General features: G+C 44.4%; 1 protein-coding gene across 1 annotated transcript in view; it reads left to right on the top strand.

The window, feature by feature from the left end:
• nphp4 (nephronophthisis 4) overlaps positions 1-17,931 on the top strand; it is a gene marked incomplete at its 3' end in the record, with an annotated part of 121,549 nt that overhangs the window by 51,434 nt on the left and 52,184 nt on the right. Inside the window, exons 7-8 of the mRNA XM_071525074.1 lie at positions 1,494-1,684; positions 8,040-8,175. Coding sequence (XP_071381175.1) covers positions 1,494-1,684; positions 8,040-8,175 — 327 coding nt within the window. The remainder of the gene's footprint in view (positions 1-1,493; positions 1,685-8,039; positions 8,176-17,931) is intronic.

Below are 17,931 nucleotides of genomic sequence, written 5' to 3' on the forward strand. Positions count from 1 at the left end.
TTTCCACCTTGACAAGAATAGAACTCTGGTGGAAATACTGAATAAAAAAAAAAGTCAAAAATGGTCAAATTTAAAGACACAGAAAATTGACGCAAAATATTGGCAGCTTCAATCCAAAAATGTCCATATTGGCCTTCAAAAATCCATATTGATTGAACCCTGAATTGAACCACAGACTGACAAAAATGCACTCTGAATCATAATTTGCTTCATGTCTTTGATTCAATACACTAGAAATGCACTCCCTTCCTCACATGTGATCACGTCCCTCTCTGGCTGGAGAGCACTGCAGTAGCCGCCTGTCCACTCTCAGCTGCATTAGCATGTGATTAGATGTGTAATTCCAAGGCTTTAGTGCGTCAATATTTTGTGGGAATTCAATCCGTGGGGAAACGGCCTTTATGGCCAAAGCCATAATAACCATGATCTGTGTGTCTATTGAGTTCACTCTCTCAGCATGCATTTAGTTTATGTTGTAAGCTGCTTAATTCCAACATGGTTTCAGTTTTTGTGCATTTTTATTTACATTTTCCATCCCTCTAGTGCTAATTGTGACAGTTTTTGATAATTATTAAGGATGTTTTTTAACGAGTTTTGCCGTACCTCCGCTCATTAACTCCCATTCAATTCCAAACGGCATTGAAAGCGACTCCACAGACTTCTAATTCAGTCGATAAAGGTAATCCGTCACTGCGAATGAGAAGCCGCCACGTTTTGCAAAGTTGCATCAGAACGGTAAGGTCAGGCTATAAACTTTTTTTTTTGTGGAAAATGATCCACAGTGATGTAAAACACTAAGGGAATGCAGGGGATGAGCAAAAACTCCAATCACGCTGGAATAAAAGAAGTTAGTTGATCAAAGACCTTAATTGCCAAAAAGCCGGTCTGTTCCATTAAGGTCCATTGTAGCTAGTGAGGTGGGCCATTTCCATCCCCCAAGCCTCCCTCTGTCTCTTACCATGTCTGAGCCCAGACATCAGTTTGGTTTGTTAATAGAGAACAATGAGGAAAGGTGCATGATCTACATATCCAATTGCCTCTCTGACTTTGATGTCTTTCTTACCGCAGCTTACATCACGCAAGACCACGTTCTGGACTGAAATCTCCCCATCTCCAGGCTATGCATCCCTCTCCCACTCTATACATCAATCATGTGAAGTCGTCCTTTGTATTTGGTCCACATGATATACAGCCAAAGCCTCGATCCCCCCCCGCTCTTGCCATTTCATGGCATATTGAGATGAGATGAATCTTTAAATGATCACCCTGGGGAAACTGGGTCGTTGCAGCAGTAAAATAACAGTAGGACACAGCAGGGAAAAACTGAATATAAACATGAAATGGAATATAAATAAGAATATAACAAATTGGGGTTTTATAAACGCATGCGACTGACAATCCTAACACATGAGGACTTATTTAACAGTAGGACTTATACCTAGAGAGAGTTTTGTGTTTGTGACTCAGATCTTTTCCTTCTCACTCCTCCCCAGAAGCAGCCTGGAGCAGAGGGCACACTGAAGATGGTTGTCATCCAGGAAAGGCGGCTCCATGTCGGGGTGCACAACGGCTGGTGCTTCCTGGAGAAGCCCCAGGTGGTGGTGCTGGAGCCCCAGGCCGCGGGGAGCCGGAGCCGGGGCCGGGCAGACAGCCCCTCCAAACACGGCACCCTGCCCAAGGACAGGTGAGTAGAGCGCATACAGTATGTCCTCGGCGTGGACATTAGGCTTCGGGTTGTACAGGATCTGGCGAGGCATCATGCTGTCGTCAGACAAAAACCACAGATCTGCAAAAAGTTTCTCATTTTCATGGTATTTCATCACCTTCTCCAGGCTGCCGGCCCTTTTGCTGATAGGCAAGCGACTGAAAGTTTAGCCAGTGAAGTCAGCGCTTTTTGCAAAAGCTAGGTTGGTGTGGATTTCATTTGTGTATCATATTGGTTGGGAGATATCTGCAAAAAGTGGAATATGTAGACTTGCATTTTTTCTCCCTTTTTTGTCCATTCTGTCCCTTACAGCTTCACCCTCTCCCTCTCTCCAGGATCAATATATTCTGTGTCCTTTGTCCTCTGCCCTCCCCATCACACCTAGTTGGTTTGGAGTAGTTATTTTGTGCCCTTGAGTGATTTCCCCCTTAGTGTTTTTTTCACTTTTTTCGCCTATGTACACTTCTTGGTAAACATACTATTTTTCTTCGTTCCATCGGCATAAGTTTCCTCCGACCGGATTTCGGTGTTCCACTTGTTCAAGCTGAAAGGTTTAATAAACATAAAGAAATCTATTCACTTAAAAAAAATTCAGCAGCATCATTAGTTTTTCTATATATTGTCAGAATCTGCTTTGTTCGCGCTTGTTTATGTGCTAGAAGTGTGATTTTCAGACTGTTCCTCTATAAAATGGTAGTGAATGGAGCGAGAAAAAAACAACACAATTCTCCGATACCCCTCTCACGGAGCAACAGATAACAGAGAATCGCAGATTTTGGGGTTATATCATGTCCAGGAAGCTACCCAAGCTACTACCAAAGTTCAACATCACTTTAACACTCACCTCAACATGACCCCACTCTCTTCCCTCTGCTCCCATTATAGGTGATGTAGGTCAGAGACTGTAGTAAGAGACAACCCAAACACAAGCAGTACTTACAGGTAGACTCAGCCACATACACACAGACTTCAGGTTGTTTTCTTCCTGGTTATGAACATTAACTGTATGTTGACTAGGGCTGCAACTAACGATTATTTTCATTGTCGATTAATCTGTCGATTATTTTCTCGATTAATCGATTAGTTGTTTGGTCTATAAAATGTCAGAAAATGGTGAAAAATGTGGATCAGTGTTTCCCAAAGCCCAAGATGACGTCCTCAAATGTCTTGTTTTGTCCACAACCCAAAGATATTCAGTTTACTGTCATAGAGGAGGAAAGAAACCAGAAAATATTCACATTTAAGAAGCTGGAATCAGAGAATTTTTACTTATTTTTCTTAAAAAATTACTCAAACCGATTAATCGATTATCAAAATAGTTGGCGATTAATTTAATAGTTGACAACTAATCGATTAATCGATTAATCGTTGCAGCTCTAATGTTGACTATAACTTAGCTGAAAACAACTATATGTCAGCAGACATTACTTAAATGCAACAAAGCCACAGACTAAACTGACTGACTGATGATTGTTCTTCTACTTGCTCATTTGCAAAGCAATGCCCTATCACTATACTTTTACTTTGCAGCAGTCAAAAACTGGATGCCTTTCTGCCGTCACTGCATCACAACCACAGGTGATTTTGACTTTATCAACACTGTGAAACATTGGCTCCCTGTTCCTCTCTATAAAAAAGCCTAATTTGAGAAACATTGTGGTATCGACACAGAGCTATTGATGTTAAAAGGCGCATCATCAATCATCGGTGAATATCAAACTTCAAACTAACTTCACCTGGTGATCAACGGAGCCTGAACTGATCCGGACTGGACTCAAAATAAATGGCAGACTGCGCTCACAAGCTTTCAATTCAAATCTTAGGTAGGGTGCTATGACAGTGAAAGATAAGCTTACAGTTAACAATAATGTTCTTATCCTTCTCTTCGATCAGTTCAAAGTAATGTGAATATTTCCAAGTTCTGCAGTTTATTGTTGTGTTCATTCTGAAAGCAAGTCGTAACCTACAAGCCTACAACTCATTTGAAAGAAAAATGAAATGTAACTTTGAGAATAATTTTGAGAGTAACTAATAACCAATTACATAAATTGAAAAACTAACTCGTTAAGTTACTCGTTACCACAAAAAAGTAATCTGATTACTATAACCCCCAACACTGCTCATGACCTGAGTCTTTGACGTCAGCAGTCTTACTTTCAATCAACACACAGGTCAGGTTCAGCCAGCACACCACTACAAAACAAAAACCCTTGACCTGTAATATTAAATCCAATTAAATCCAGGAAACCACGTGTTGCCACTGCGGTTGCAAACATCTGATACACCTCCAAAATCTATTCAACTGATCCTGGACCATGAGCTACCTGTCCACCAAATTTCAGCCAAATCCATTCATAACGTTTCCACATATCTTGCTCACAAACGAGGTGAAAACCGGTAGAGGAAAACACACACACTCACACCCATTTTCCATTTAATCTTGTGCAACCGCATACATTATGTTTACATTTCCCATGACCCTTTTTAAGTAGCCCATCGACCTTGCTGGAAGAACAGATACGTCAGATAACGCCCCCCCCCGCACCCCGACCCGACCCCAGCCTCTATAAACACAGCATCCCTTCGCTCCCGTGCCATACAAACCATCCTCCATCCTTGTAAAAACAAGCCTCGGTGTGTGTTTTTACTTCACGGCCAATCGAGGAGATACGGCTCCCGCTGCCTTCGCCCCTGGGTTTTTTTTTTTTTTTTTTATTGAAACGCCGTGACACCCGACGTTAACCCTGTCAAACCGCATCTGCTCATGTGCGGTCGGCGGACGATCTGCCGTAGATCAGTAGTAAAAACACACGGGTTTGATGGCTTCGGTGCGTCTCGTTGCACGTGTCTCCGGGAGGCGAGGTCACCGCTCTGCACCGAGGTTGCTTCAGCGAGGCCGTTCGGGTAAAGCCGGAGGGATGGTGGGAATAGTTGAAGAGACAGAAGGGCCTGTGATAGAGGTTAAAGCAGGGTATCAGTTATCCGAGAATTTCCTCAATGCCAAGAGCGCATACCAAGAGCCATGTGAGCAAAGCAACTTGCTTTTCTGCCTTTTTCCACACATGGGATGCTGGAGCTTTCTTATTGACAAATATGCCTGCCAGAGACTTGTGTAGGAGGAGAGCATTTCTGCCAATTGTTGCTGCAATTCCTACCGGTTGCCAATACAGGTCAAAGATTATTTAATGCTAGGGACGGGACGATATGCTTCTCTCACGATTCAATAAGCGATATGGGGTTCACGATTCAATACAACCACGATACAATGTAATAAAGAAAAGTTCGATGACAACAAAGTGACTTATGTTTATTTCTGAGCCACAAATCTTTTTAGCGTTGGCATTGGCTCGCTAGAGCATGAACAACAATTTAAAAATATCATTACAAACTGCAGATAATATAATTTGGATGGAGAGCTTGTGAAACTGTTATGGTCAAGCGTCTCATTTGTGATTACTACAGCAGAATACATTTTTGTATCACGATATATTGAATTTCGAGATATCGTCCCATCTGCGTCCTTAAGTGTAACCCCATTTACCCGAACCTCAGGCCTCCAAACTGTGGTGATGAGAAACATATTCTCTTGCCTGAGTGCAACTATTGGAATTTTCCAGAACTGAACTGAACAAAAACATTTTAAAACAGCAAACCAAATAAGCACCGAGCATGTCAAAATACAGGTATGTGCACATTTCACATTTTAAAGCTTTGGTCCATAATTTTCATACATTTCACTGTTTTTTTTCCTTAATGATGTCCATCCTGCGGGGTTTTTTGGGGAGAAATGCGGTTGTACTGACAGCGCTGTCTGCAAAAAATACCTAATTGGTTGAAAGCATAATGGTCTGCACACACATCGAGGACTGTTAGTGGCCTCCGATGACAGAATCCACTGCATATGCTGTTCGGGAAATACCAATATCTTCCATAAATCCCTAATTCGGTCCGTCATCCGATAATTGATGTTTTTGTTTTATTGAGAGGTGCAGTAATGATGCGGAGGACCTCTGGGTTACAGGAATAGTCAAATCACACCTCCACTCAGAAGACGGACGCAAACATCGACAAGTGTGTGTCTGAATTGAAATGTGTAGTCCTTGCCGCTTCGAATCGTTCTTTGTGCGAGACGCCGGCACATATGATAATTTTGTGGGTGATTATGTGGGCGTCTTAGAAGCATGAGAACATGCGCACACACACACACACACACACACGAACCGACAATCAGAACACCTCCGCGCTCAATTACCGTATTATATGAATAACCATAATCAGCATCGGAAATAATACCTCACATTACATTGCCGGCGGTTGGCTAAGCGAGAGATGTTTTTTTTAAACAGGGAAAACGCAGCCTGGTATGATAACATATGTGTAGGCAATAATTATTCTCTTTGCCTTTTTTATTTTTATTTTTATTTTTTTGGGAGGTCGGTGAAAGCTGACAGTCAGTCTTGCTTGTAGTGCGCCCGGGTGTTTTCACACAGCCAGAGAAAGAGAGGGAAGAAAAATTGAAAAAAATACGCAAAGGGTGAATGACGAATAACCGCTCACGCAGGAGGGGCCGCCGCTCACCGGGGAGGATTTAGCCGGCGAGCGTAGATCCTCCAGCACACCCCGGATCACCTGGATCATCGTTTTATTTCTTTCTTTTCTTTTCTAGTATTAAGAGAAATGAGGGGATTGGGGCGGGCTGCTTCTAGGTGTTTTCTGGAAAGGAGACTTTTGCTTCCGAAACGTCTCTCAGCGCTGCCTGAGATTTTCGTTTTTTACTACATACCTGCCTTCTCCACTGTCTTCTCTTCTCTTCTCTCCCTGTCTTAACTAGACGGTTATCTCGCTTACCCGATTCTTTGCTCTGATAATGCAGGATCGTTTGACAGTTTGTTACCTCCCGTTCCCGTTGTCTCTAAGTCTGTCTTGGCCGTTGAAAACCCCGCAGCCTCTCCTTAATCCGCTCTCGACGGGTCTGCCGGCTGGCTGTATTCGCTAGTCGCTCCCCCCTGTACTTTCTCCGGGATCCCAGACTCAGCAGGATTCTCCCAGTCGACCGAGAAACCCCCTCTTCCTCAAGTCCTCTGCTGTGGTCCCGTAGGTTATCGGGCCACTGTCAAAAAAAAAACTCGTAGCTTGGCTGGCGGCGGCGTTTGAAACCGTATTCCTTTTTCCCGAAGAATCCTCCTAATCTGTGCATACGCCTTCCTTTTTGCTAGCGTTTCTGCAGGGTAGTCGTGATCAAAGTAGATCCTCCTGTCGCTATGGTAAATCTCCTTCTTCTTCCATGTGGCGTGCAGCACCAGTTCTTTGGTTCTAAACTCCTGGAAGCATACAACCACCGACCTGGGAGGTTTGGGGCCCAGCGCTCTGTGGCACCGCTGTATTCCGAGTTCATTTTCAGCGAGAGGGTTCCAGCTCTTTTCTGATAAAATTGTCAGTAAATTGCTGGATGTTGTTTTCCTCAGTTCCCTCTGGGGTGCCATAAATGCGGATGTCGTTACACCTCGAGTGTGCTTCCAGGTCTGTTAGCTTCATCTGTAGACTTTCCTGGGCTTGCAGTGACTGACTCGGCGCCTCTTTGAAGTCCGCGGTCCACTCTTCGATGTCGGCTATTCGTCCCTCGGCCTCACCCACTCTATCGGTTGTAGCTTTAAGATCAGGGTACCACTTCACCTAGCTTCTGTTGAAGTTCCTCTCTTGTGTCGGTTAACTCCTTTTTCAAATCATCTCTGATTCTGTCTCGGATATTGCCCGGTTCAGACTTCATCTCCGTGGCCAAGGTCTTGGTCGGATGGTGGAGATGCTATCTTCCCCGGACTGCTTTCCCTTGCCCTCCTTGTATTTTCCCCCTTCCCTCATTAGTTAAGACAAAGTTTAAAGAGTACTCGTATTTAAATTGGGGGATAAACTCCGACCGACCGGGAGGGATTGTTTATGCGGCCATCCGCTTCAGCCTCTCCACCGGAAGTCCTCTTCTCTCTCTTCTCTCTCCTTTCTTATTCCCTTTTATTCCTCCTTTACTTCTGCCTGTTTATCAGAAACAATTTTGCCGAAGCAGTATACAAAATGTACATTTTCAAAAACGGCAACAAACAACTGTTGATACATTCAAACTAGTGAGATGATAAATTATTTGACTTCAAACAATGGCATATAATCACCAATAGCTGAATGTTCCAAAATTGCAAACATGTCATTATGCTAATGATCTTTGTGAGTGTGTTTGTTTCTCTTTCCGCTTTTTTTCATGCCCCTCTCTGTCCTACCACACCCCTCACTCATCATGTATATGTGTGTGTGTGTGTGTGTGTGTGTGTGTGCGGTGTCCCCCCAGCACGGCGTCGGCATCCCTCCCTCAGATCTTGGGCCTTCGCAGCAGCCTGGAGCTCCGGTTGACCAATCACAGGGCTCTGGGGATCGTCTTCCAGCTGGAGTACGTCTTCTCCGCTCCGATTGGCCGAGAGACCACGGTAAGGAGGGATACACACACACACACACACACACACACAAGCCCTAACCCTAAACTAACCTTAACCTGACATAATCCTAACCCTAAAACCCAAATCCTAATCTGAAACAAACCCATTGGAAAAAGTGAGGACTGGCCAAAAATGACCTCACTTTGAAAAAATGTCTTCACTCCGGAGGTCTAAAACTCAAACTGGTTCTCACATGAATCAAAGTCGAATAACACACACACACACACACACACACACACACACACACACACACACACACACACACACACACACACACATAGGCATTCCCTGCCATCCTCCCTCCATCCCGCCTCTGTCCTCTCACCAACTCGTCTCCTGTCCTTAGAGTATCGCTCCCTCCATCTCTCGCCATTGTCTCCCAGAGGAAATTACAGAAGGCATCCTTGGCCAGACAACCTCTGCAACAACAAACAAACAAACAAGACCGGGAGGAGAGTGGATGGAGGGATGGAAGTGCGGGATTAGAGGAAAGAGGCAGAGGAGAACAGATCCAATCAGGATGTATTGAGCCGTGTTGGCAGCTCGCTTCTCGTCCTTAGCGCTTAACCACACAGTTGGTCATGTGGCTCATCTACGCCTACAATATGGTCTATTGGCTTTATACACACAAAGCACCAAACAACTACTACAGTGTGTCTGCAGGTCCTCAAAAAGTCTTAAAAGTGTTTTTTTTTTCTAATTTCAGGGTCTCAAAAAGTTTTGAATACAGTTAAATTTTGAGTCTTCTAGGAAAACTCAACCCTAAAAAACTGTCAGTCCCTCAGAATCAAAGAGCGAGAGCTTCTTTCTAGACCCGCCATTTTGCACCAAGAGACGTTCAACAATCATACTGGGAGAAATCCATCGGAGAAGAGGAGAGAGACCAATTTCTCCACCCACAGTAGCCTCAATAGACCAGAATGCAATGCAGCCACAAGACATATTCCGTTTTCGTCAGGGGCGTGACTCACTTTTTTTGAAAACTCGCTGTTTCGATAGGCATTCTGGGAAATTTAGGAGACAAGTAACTGAAGAAGAAGTAGACAGGCAGGTTGAAGGAAAGCGGTTACGACAAAAAAGCAAATTACAACACTGAATAACTCCTGGAATGCGTTGAATATCACAGATTGATGATATATAACAGCGCAAGAGTATCCAAGGGTGGAATTTTCATTTAAATACGGTTTCTAAGGTCTTTAAAACCTTTCTTGGTGCACTCCCATATACTCTGATACTGCTATTGTTTTTTGTTTTTACTCTTTGAACTGAATTTGAGAAATTTGTGTCAGATTTCATTTGAATCTGCATTAAAATGGCCTTAGAAAGTCTTTAATTTACAAAAACACGTAGTCACCCTGAACTAAGCTATCATGTCATGACACACAGACAATTAAGATCCAGCCAGAAGGTTTTGCAAGGCCTCCCTGTTCCGTACGGACCAATCACAGTCCATGCATACAAAACTACAGGATTTCAGACATGTAGAAACTAGATGGCACTAGAGTGCATACCTCTGCTATAAAATTGTCAAGATATGCCAGCTCCACATGATGGACTTTCACCAAAAGTTAATCATTTCTCAGGAGATGCACACATTTTCATGACTGAAGTTAATCAGAAATTCTTTGCCCCATAACATTTTCACAAAGTTGGTGCTTTCGTGAATCCCTTCGGAAGTTGCGTGCCTTTTTTTGTGAGAAGCCACGCCCACCGCCACACCCCCCTTTGGCCAATCGGTGTGAAAAGTGAATCGGTTCTCCCTTGCCAGACGGAGCCGGGGTGAAAACAGAACCCCCGTCCAGCTCCATCGGCGGAGGTAATTATCACCTTCTTCACACAATGAACAGTATCTAACCAGTTGCTAGGGCTTCCTTCTCAGTGGGCCTATCATTTGAAATAGTGTTAGACATTGGTTTGTATGGGGCCAGCATTGTCCTTTAATTAAAATTGGGATGTCAGCCAGTATTGTTCACCTATGATAGAGGTGATAAAGTTTTTAATGGGTTTTTGGATTACATATTTATTGTATAATCGATCAATATTACACTGATCTATGGAAAGCCCTTAACCGATCGATTCTAATGAGACATTTCGATCAAATTCCACACAAGTATCCATCTATATGTTAATTATATTATTGTCATTATCCTGAATTTCAGTGGAGAGATTTAGTGTCTGATGTTTCCGAGGCTTTTCCACCTTGCCACCCTGGTGTTTTGGAATGAACATGGTTACATTTGAAGATATAAAATTTCATCACAAAATATTGGCTACTGGCAGCTTCAACCCAAAAAAATATCGGTAGTCGGTGGAGCTCTAATTTGGAGTCCCCTCATGCCTTACCTCTATACATATCAATCACATATACCGGTAGCTGGCACTTGTAGCCAAGCTGTGAAATGACCTGAGCCAAATGTCAGCGTTTCCACAGCTTGATGAGGAAGGATTCCTCTCGGGTTGCGGTCGAAAGTGATAAACACACCTATACACATTCCATTAAATCCCAAAAGCAAAGAGGGTTGGGGGGGGGGGGGGGGGAGGAGGAAGACATCCTTTATAACACGGTCGTAATTATAGAAAGAACTGGCTTTCAGTCAGGGAAAATGTCAGAGAGAGAGGGAGAGAGAGACAGAGAGGGAGAGAGAGACAGAGAGCAGACCGACAGAATCAACACATCCCCGGGGAAGTCATTTCCAAAATCGACCTGCGCCACTTTCAGCCGCCGATGCCGCGGAAAAAGCAGAGAAAGATCTCGGTAATTATGTGCGTGGGCGGGCCTTCAGCACTTAGCGCATGCCAAGGCCGGACTCTCATTGTGTGCCTGTGTGTTGTCCCTTACACAAGCAGGGGTCGGCCGGATCACCAATTAAAAGCAGCGGAAAAAACAAGCAGCCGCTCGGTCATCAGAGCGCCACGTCGCATTTGCATTTGGTGTATTAATTCACCCATTCTTACCTCCGCAAGCACTTGACAGCTAATCAGACTGTTATTGTAAATGGACACAATTATTTTCTTCCTTTTCAATCAAATACCACGGATGAGAGTGATTATTCCGTGTTCTCGTTGACACATAGGGGGAGATGGTGCGGAATAAACAGTTGGGTGAAAAGAGGAGGGTGGAGGTAATAGATTGGGCTTCCACATAATAACTGGGTTCCCATGTGGCCGAAGCATTTCACGTCACATCTCACTTGAGGGATAGCTCACCTTGCTCTTCGCCTTGTACATTCTTTATTGCATGCAGTTTTGACCATGCAATTTTGTTCCAGCGTCCACCTTTTCCTAAGGAACCAGGGAATGACCAATGTGGGGTCATTTCATAAGCTGAAGAATCTTCAAAGACCTAAGCATTTTACACTGGAGACAGCGATTTGTCTGTTACCAGAAAGTTACAAGAAATGCTCCCAATGGGGGGGACACATGCAGTAATGTCCGAGAATTGTTCAAATTAGTTCAATTCATTCAAAAGTTTTCGCCAGCAAAATAACCTAGACACCCTATACCTGTGCAGAAGTGTTGGATTCCTAGGTTGTTGTTCTGGTTAAAGTTAGGGTTAGAATAACATGAACTAATTTGAAAATTACTCTCTCCCTTACTGCATGTTATTCGCCATTGCATCTGTTGGTTTGGGAATGAATCGCGACCACACAACTTTGACACACTTATTTCTCCTTGGCTGCGAGGACTCGTAATAGAGTTACGTGAAAGTGACTCATGCATTAAACTTACCCTAACACCTAGCTTGAGACAAAAAAAAAAATCGAATACATCTGGCAGAAGTGTCAAATCCGTGTCTGTCTACGTCATCCCAGGATAAATAGGCAAGAACTGTTGTGAGGACCCTACCACGCTCCACTTCACCACCTTCACCTTCTCTGGCATGAAGCCGTGATGAGGTGCGAGATATTTACTAGGTGGGAAGCGAGATACTAATTGTGCATTTGTGCGCAGTATATTTAGATCCTCGTGAAGGAGTGTCATGATCTGTCTTGGGTCTTGAATAATGAGGCTTGGAGAAACGTGCTGCCTCCTGAGGACAGCGGAGGCCATGACACCCCAAAACCCCACCCAACCACCCAACCAGCCAACCCATCACAGCTTTGACAGGACTGCGGCCTCGGTAGGACACTGCGAAGACAAAGTCTGTGTATCTTCGGCTACCCAAGGAGGAGAAGAGTGCGAAGGGGCGGTGTGCTCCTCTTTTCAGTGTGTCAGAGCTGTCAGAGATGTGATGCTTTGAGGTGTTATGTCTGTGTTGAGCTGAGGTGTGCCTTCAGGGCAGGCAGCTGTACACTGTCAACAGTACTTCGCACCCCTTGACATTCCTCGCCGCGATCCGCGAAATGTGAAGGTTCACGTCTCGCCGCCGCCACAGCCTCGCTCGAGACATTTCAGCCTCAGCAGAGTTCCGCGAGCGTCGTTACTTAACCCTGCAAAAATCAATCACATTGACTGGAGTTCGACCCACCGCTGTTGATTTGCTGCAGTTTAACTGCACTTGTACTCTTGGGTATGTATCAGAGGTTTTGGCTTTTGACCTTGGTATCTATTCTGAGGCCTTTAAGTCAAAAAACCAAACATGTCAATGGTTTGAATATTGCTTTTGACATATCCGTTCCTGTGATGCCTTGCCTTGTTTTTACCTTGTTGCCTTAGGCCTGGATTCTTATGTGGAATTATAGTACATCATATTATTTTCTATTGTCTCTTGGGATGGTTTGTGCATATGTATTAACTTAATTTATTATATCACAGAATGGATCATTCCTCTGTGGATTGCTTCATGCATCTTTGAAAAATATATCACAAACCAGGCTTAAGTATATGGAGTCTCCTGTGCAATAGTGCACGGACACCTTGATGATTGAGAGTCCCCTAAAATGGAGAACTCTCATAAAACTGAACCTGTTTGTCCAGCCGTTTCCATGCCTCTTTGGCTCTGAGCGTCCACATTGCCACTAGATGGTGCTGTGTAGTGCAACTTGAGAGAGTGCACTCTCCTTTATGGGGCTGTGCTTGCAGGGGTGGAGGGCAAGAGTATGTACTCTGTCTTTCTGTTGTTCTTTCGTCTGATTAAATAGAATTATGTCTTTTGATGTATTCTGAGGGGGCTAAGGTGGGTGAAAGGAGGAAAACAATTTTGCTGAAATCCCTTCACTCTCAGAATGTTAACACTGTGCAGTCCAGAGCCAATCGCTCGGTGCACAGAGGCTGCCAGCATCTGTCATCTACTAGCCAGTCTGCTTCTCAGTGTAAGACAAAGAAAGAGGATGACCTCCTTTCACAAAAATTGCATTGCCGTCATTGCCTTTCAGTTACGATGGAAGAAAACCATGCAGTGTCATTGTTGTCCTCTTTGGTATTTTTGATTGCAGTTGCGACGGGTTGTTCTTTCTGCCTCTTTCTCTCTCTGTCGCATACTGCCTTTCTCTCTGAGAGCTTTTGAGCTTTTGATCTTTTCTGTCTCCAACCGACAGGATGGGGTTAGAATATAAGTGGAGGAGGCTGGAACTGGAAGAAGAGAGGAACTGGGAATTTTGTGCGATAGGCTGTTCTTCCGGGGTGGCTGGGGTTGACGAACTTCAAACGAGCAACTTTGCCTGCAGTCAGATACATCAAATGCGCACTCCCTGCCTCTCACTCTTTCTTTATTTCGCTCTTTCTTTTGCTCTTTCTTTCTTTCGCTCCCCACCCTCATCAAGGGGGGCCACGCTGTTAGTCAGCATTCCTCTAAGTGCTTGGGCCTTGATGGGCTTTACACTCGGGAACTGTGTCCTTTCCCCATTTCTACTCCAACTTTGCCACATCTCTTTGCTGCTTATCGAAGACGAAAGCCTGAGAACCCATATATGGAAAAGAAAGGCAAGGTAAAAGTATGTTTGAGAGTTGCAATTAGTTACTCCGCACACTGGTATGCTCAGTAATTACGACAACCCAAAATATTAAGATGATGGTAGACTTTAATTCCCTGCTTCTGCTACCATGTTATTAGTGTAATTGCTCCTTTAAGTAGACCAGCGAGTTATGGTATGAAATACTGTATTCATTGGACATGATAGTATAATATTACAGTTTGAGACATAAATATGGCTCAATCCTCACTATCCATATGGGTTTACACAAAGCTGTAATGTATGGCGCCCTTGAAGCAGCTTTGATTTTTCCCTTCATGGACTTAATTAGTTATGTTTCAATGTTGAATTCCAAGATGCTCCTTTCCATGAACCTGTGTTCGCAGTAATGAGCCATTTCTCATACGGGCCACAGCAGCACTGATAAGAGTAAATACCTCTTTGAAAGAAACATTTTAACCTTTTTAAGCGTTCATCTCGCAGCTCATCTGAATACACTTATCTCTTTCATGAGAAGTGAAAAGCGGTGTCCATCACGGCGCATCGTGCATTCAGCATTCCACTCAAAACTGGAAGTGGACGCCATCCACAGTGCATGATTTACTCACCGTGAAAATACTTGGGCCGCTGACAACTGACGCGATGCGGCGATGGCTCCCCTAATTGTGGACTGTCAACACCAATTTAGCCCGGCCGTAACTCCATCCGAGACATTTCTGCCCCGGCTCTCGCTTTCCGATCGCTGCTTCTTTCAACCACCGTTAGCTCGCCGCCGTTTATCAATTGAGCCATGTAATACAGTCGCATAAAGCTTAATGCAAGACGATGGGGCTTATTGTTGTCTGCCTTCCCCCCGCTGACAAGCACTAGCTCATCGCTAATGGAGGGGCCGGTCCAGGGGAAATCAAGGCAGGAGGCGCTGCTGGCCCATGCGCTGTTGTCCTTTTGCCAGGAAACAATTTGTCGGAAGGCATGACAGCTGCAGTCGTCCAAAACACTGACACAGGGAGTGAGTGACTGCTCGCGGGTCGGGGGGGGGGGGGGAGCGGGGGGCGATGGACGGATAAAGGGAGGGGAAGGAAGGGAGATGTAGAGACAAGAGACTGCGTTTCATCCTCTCACCAACCGCCGCCGCCGCGCTCCGGAGAGGCTCTCAGAAGCAGATCACATCCTTCGGAACAGTAATTAGCGACTCGCCCGAGCTGTTCCGCGACAGTAAACTCGGTGTCGGAGGAAAAGCATGTTGACAGTTTTGACACGCCGCCCCTGTTACCGAAACGGTTCCCCCGTTTTGAGCGAAGGCGGCCAACGCGCAACCCGGTAATGAATGTGTCACCCGCGTCACGTCTCGATGTCACGTCACCTCCTGACCCCCGGCCGGGCTCGGTGGCTGGCGCGCTTGATTACCGCGCGTCTGAAGAAGTGCAACCATTACCGCGTGACCTTTCTGATTTAAGCGATTTAAACATATGCACCGATTTGCCCTTTACTGCGGTCTCATCTGGGTATATGCGCACACCGGACTGGGATTTGGCAGCAGGTCCATTTCTAATATATAAGGCAATCATCCAGCCTGAAGAAAACGTGGTTACCTGTCACCAACAAAGTCACAGATGGTGTAAATAGTACCACCCCAAACTCACAGAAATGTTTAAAAATGTCATTATGAAGTGACAATAATATAATTTGGATGGAGAGCTTGTGAAATTGTGATGGTCAAGCGTCTCATTTCTGATTACTACAGCAGATTAAAATGTATTTTTGTATAATTGAATTTCGATATATTATCCCATCCCTATTATACAGTGACTCTCACAAAAACAGTGCCAGTTCACCCCTGGTTAGTATGTTAGTCTGATCACAGTGGAATCAGGTACAACATTTTATACAGCCACTCAAAATAAGGAATAAAACAGATAAAGCACCAATACATATTATACTACAGAAAATCATAGCTACTACGTATGGATGCCTCTTGACCAATGGCTTTTTGATTAGGTTTCAGACTATACAGGCATTCATTTTGTTTGGTGCGGAGCAAGCTTTCCATTAGTCGAGATATTTAGCAGTTTCGCTTTCTTAATTTTAGCAGTTTCGCTTTCTTAATTATGTGTTTATTCCTTCCGCTGTCTCACATGTATTTGCCAAGGGATTTAACATGAACAGTTTGTTGAGTAGAATGCAATGCCATGGCTAGAGACTGGGTTTATTAAAGGTGTTGGTGCACAGCTTCTCCTAGGTGCAGCACAGACTCTTGTTTGGATTTTAATTGGCTCACAGACAGGTACATGGTGTAAAGATCGATGTGTGTGTTTGTGTGTGGCTATGTACAGTACGCGTGTGCGCGCTTGTGTGTGTGTGTGTGTGTGTTTGCACGGTAATTGTGAGCTTTAATGATGTTTGCTGATTGAAAAGCATCTTGCGAGAAGCGCTCCCCGTTCACATGCTCATTAAATCGCCGCTTTACACTGACACCCTCCCCTGACCTTACGTGCCACTCCCTTCGTCTTGATCTCCTTGACTACTTCCATTATAACAGATGCAAAAAAATAAAAATAAAAAAAAAGTCCTCCCGCTTGTGTGGGCCTTATCCTCAAAGAAACAAGTTATATTTTTGTTTTGTTCTGATCTGAAATGTCACACAAATGTTAATTAAATGTTAATCAAACATCTTAAATCTTAATGTCATCGGGATTTCGAAGTGATATATTTAGCCGATTTGTGGCCCATTCTGGAGGTCATTCCTCCCTGGAGGTCCTTTCCCTTCCTCGCGACGAGGAGCGGAGTCGAGGATAAGGCAGGGGAGGCTACATGCCGCAGAGACAATATTTCGTTCGCCTAATTAAAATGAATGTCAGCTCTCCCCCCACTGAGAAGTGCATCAATCTCCTCCTGCGATGGGCCCAGAGTGAGTCTTACCCTGTCAGTGCCTGCCAGCAGTGCCATCCTTCTCCAGACGGATGCATCGCCTTGGCAGGGAGAGAGGGAGTGGAGATGATGTTTGCACATTTAATGGTTGCCATGTGGCCGGCCACCTTAGACTGAGGCCGCCGCTGCCAGTATAGAGGAGGCGCAGGCCCGACTGGAGCGTTCAAACAGTCAACAGTCAGACAGCAGTTGGACGAAGTGGCCGGTGCCCTTTGGACCCATTTGCTGCCTGAGCACTCCTACTAACTTCAGTTTTGTTCAGGCGTTTTCCATTTTTAATACATTTTTCAGAAATGGGTTGCCTTTTCATTACTATATGCAAATATAGAGAAGGGAATTACTCGCACCACCAACACAGATATAAAAAAGAGGAAAAAGTGGCTTTAATACACATGGCAAAAACAAAAGAACACAGATTTTTTTTTGTATCACAGTCAGCATCTAGTGTTTGTTATGCTTTTCTTTATACCCACACGCCTGTAAACAAGTGAAACCTAGCTTGGTGCTAGTTTTCCAGACCAATAGAACAGCTTAAAGTATCAAACCCAAGTATATCAATTGCACATTAAAAATGTACAGTAATTCCCAGCATCTAGACTAAGCTGATGACAACAAAACACAAACGGCAAAAATCAAGAAGACCCAAGGCAACCTGCTTAGCCCTGTAAATGACTTTAGTCTCAGAGGGGGTGGATTTTGAAGTGCATGACAGCCACAATGGGGGGCTGTGTTTACCTCAAAAACTGTATCACTTTCTAGCTGAATAATGAGTTGTTGTGTTAAGCTGACTCGGGACCCAATATTCTCTGTGGGTCCAACTATTGCAGCTATGTAAGACAAATTATATTTTGGTCCAAAATCGAGAAACTTATCCTTTCAAAAGCAGCCGGCTGGAGACGAGTCGGTATCAGCTATCTTAATTCACACTGATCACACTACTGCCGTCCTGAAATCTGTCATAGGGATG

The sequence above is a fragment of the Centroberyx affinis genome, unplaced genomic scaffold (genome assembly GCF_046629955.1).
Source record: "Centroberyx affinis isolate AG114_WGS23_722 - 3 ecotype Tasmania unplaced genomic scaffold, CSIRO-AGI_Caff_v1 ptg001262l_1, whole genome shotgun sequence".
Classification (NCBI taxonomy): domain Eukaryota; kingdom Metazoa; phylum Chordata; class Actinopteri; order Beryciformes; family Berycidae; genus Centroberyx; species Centroberyx affinis.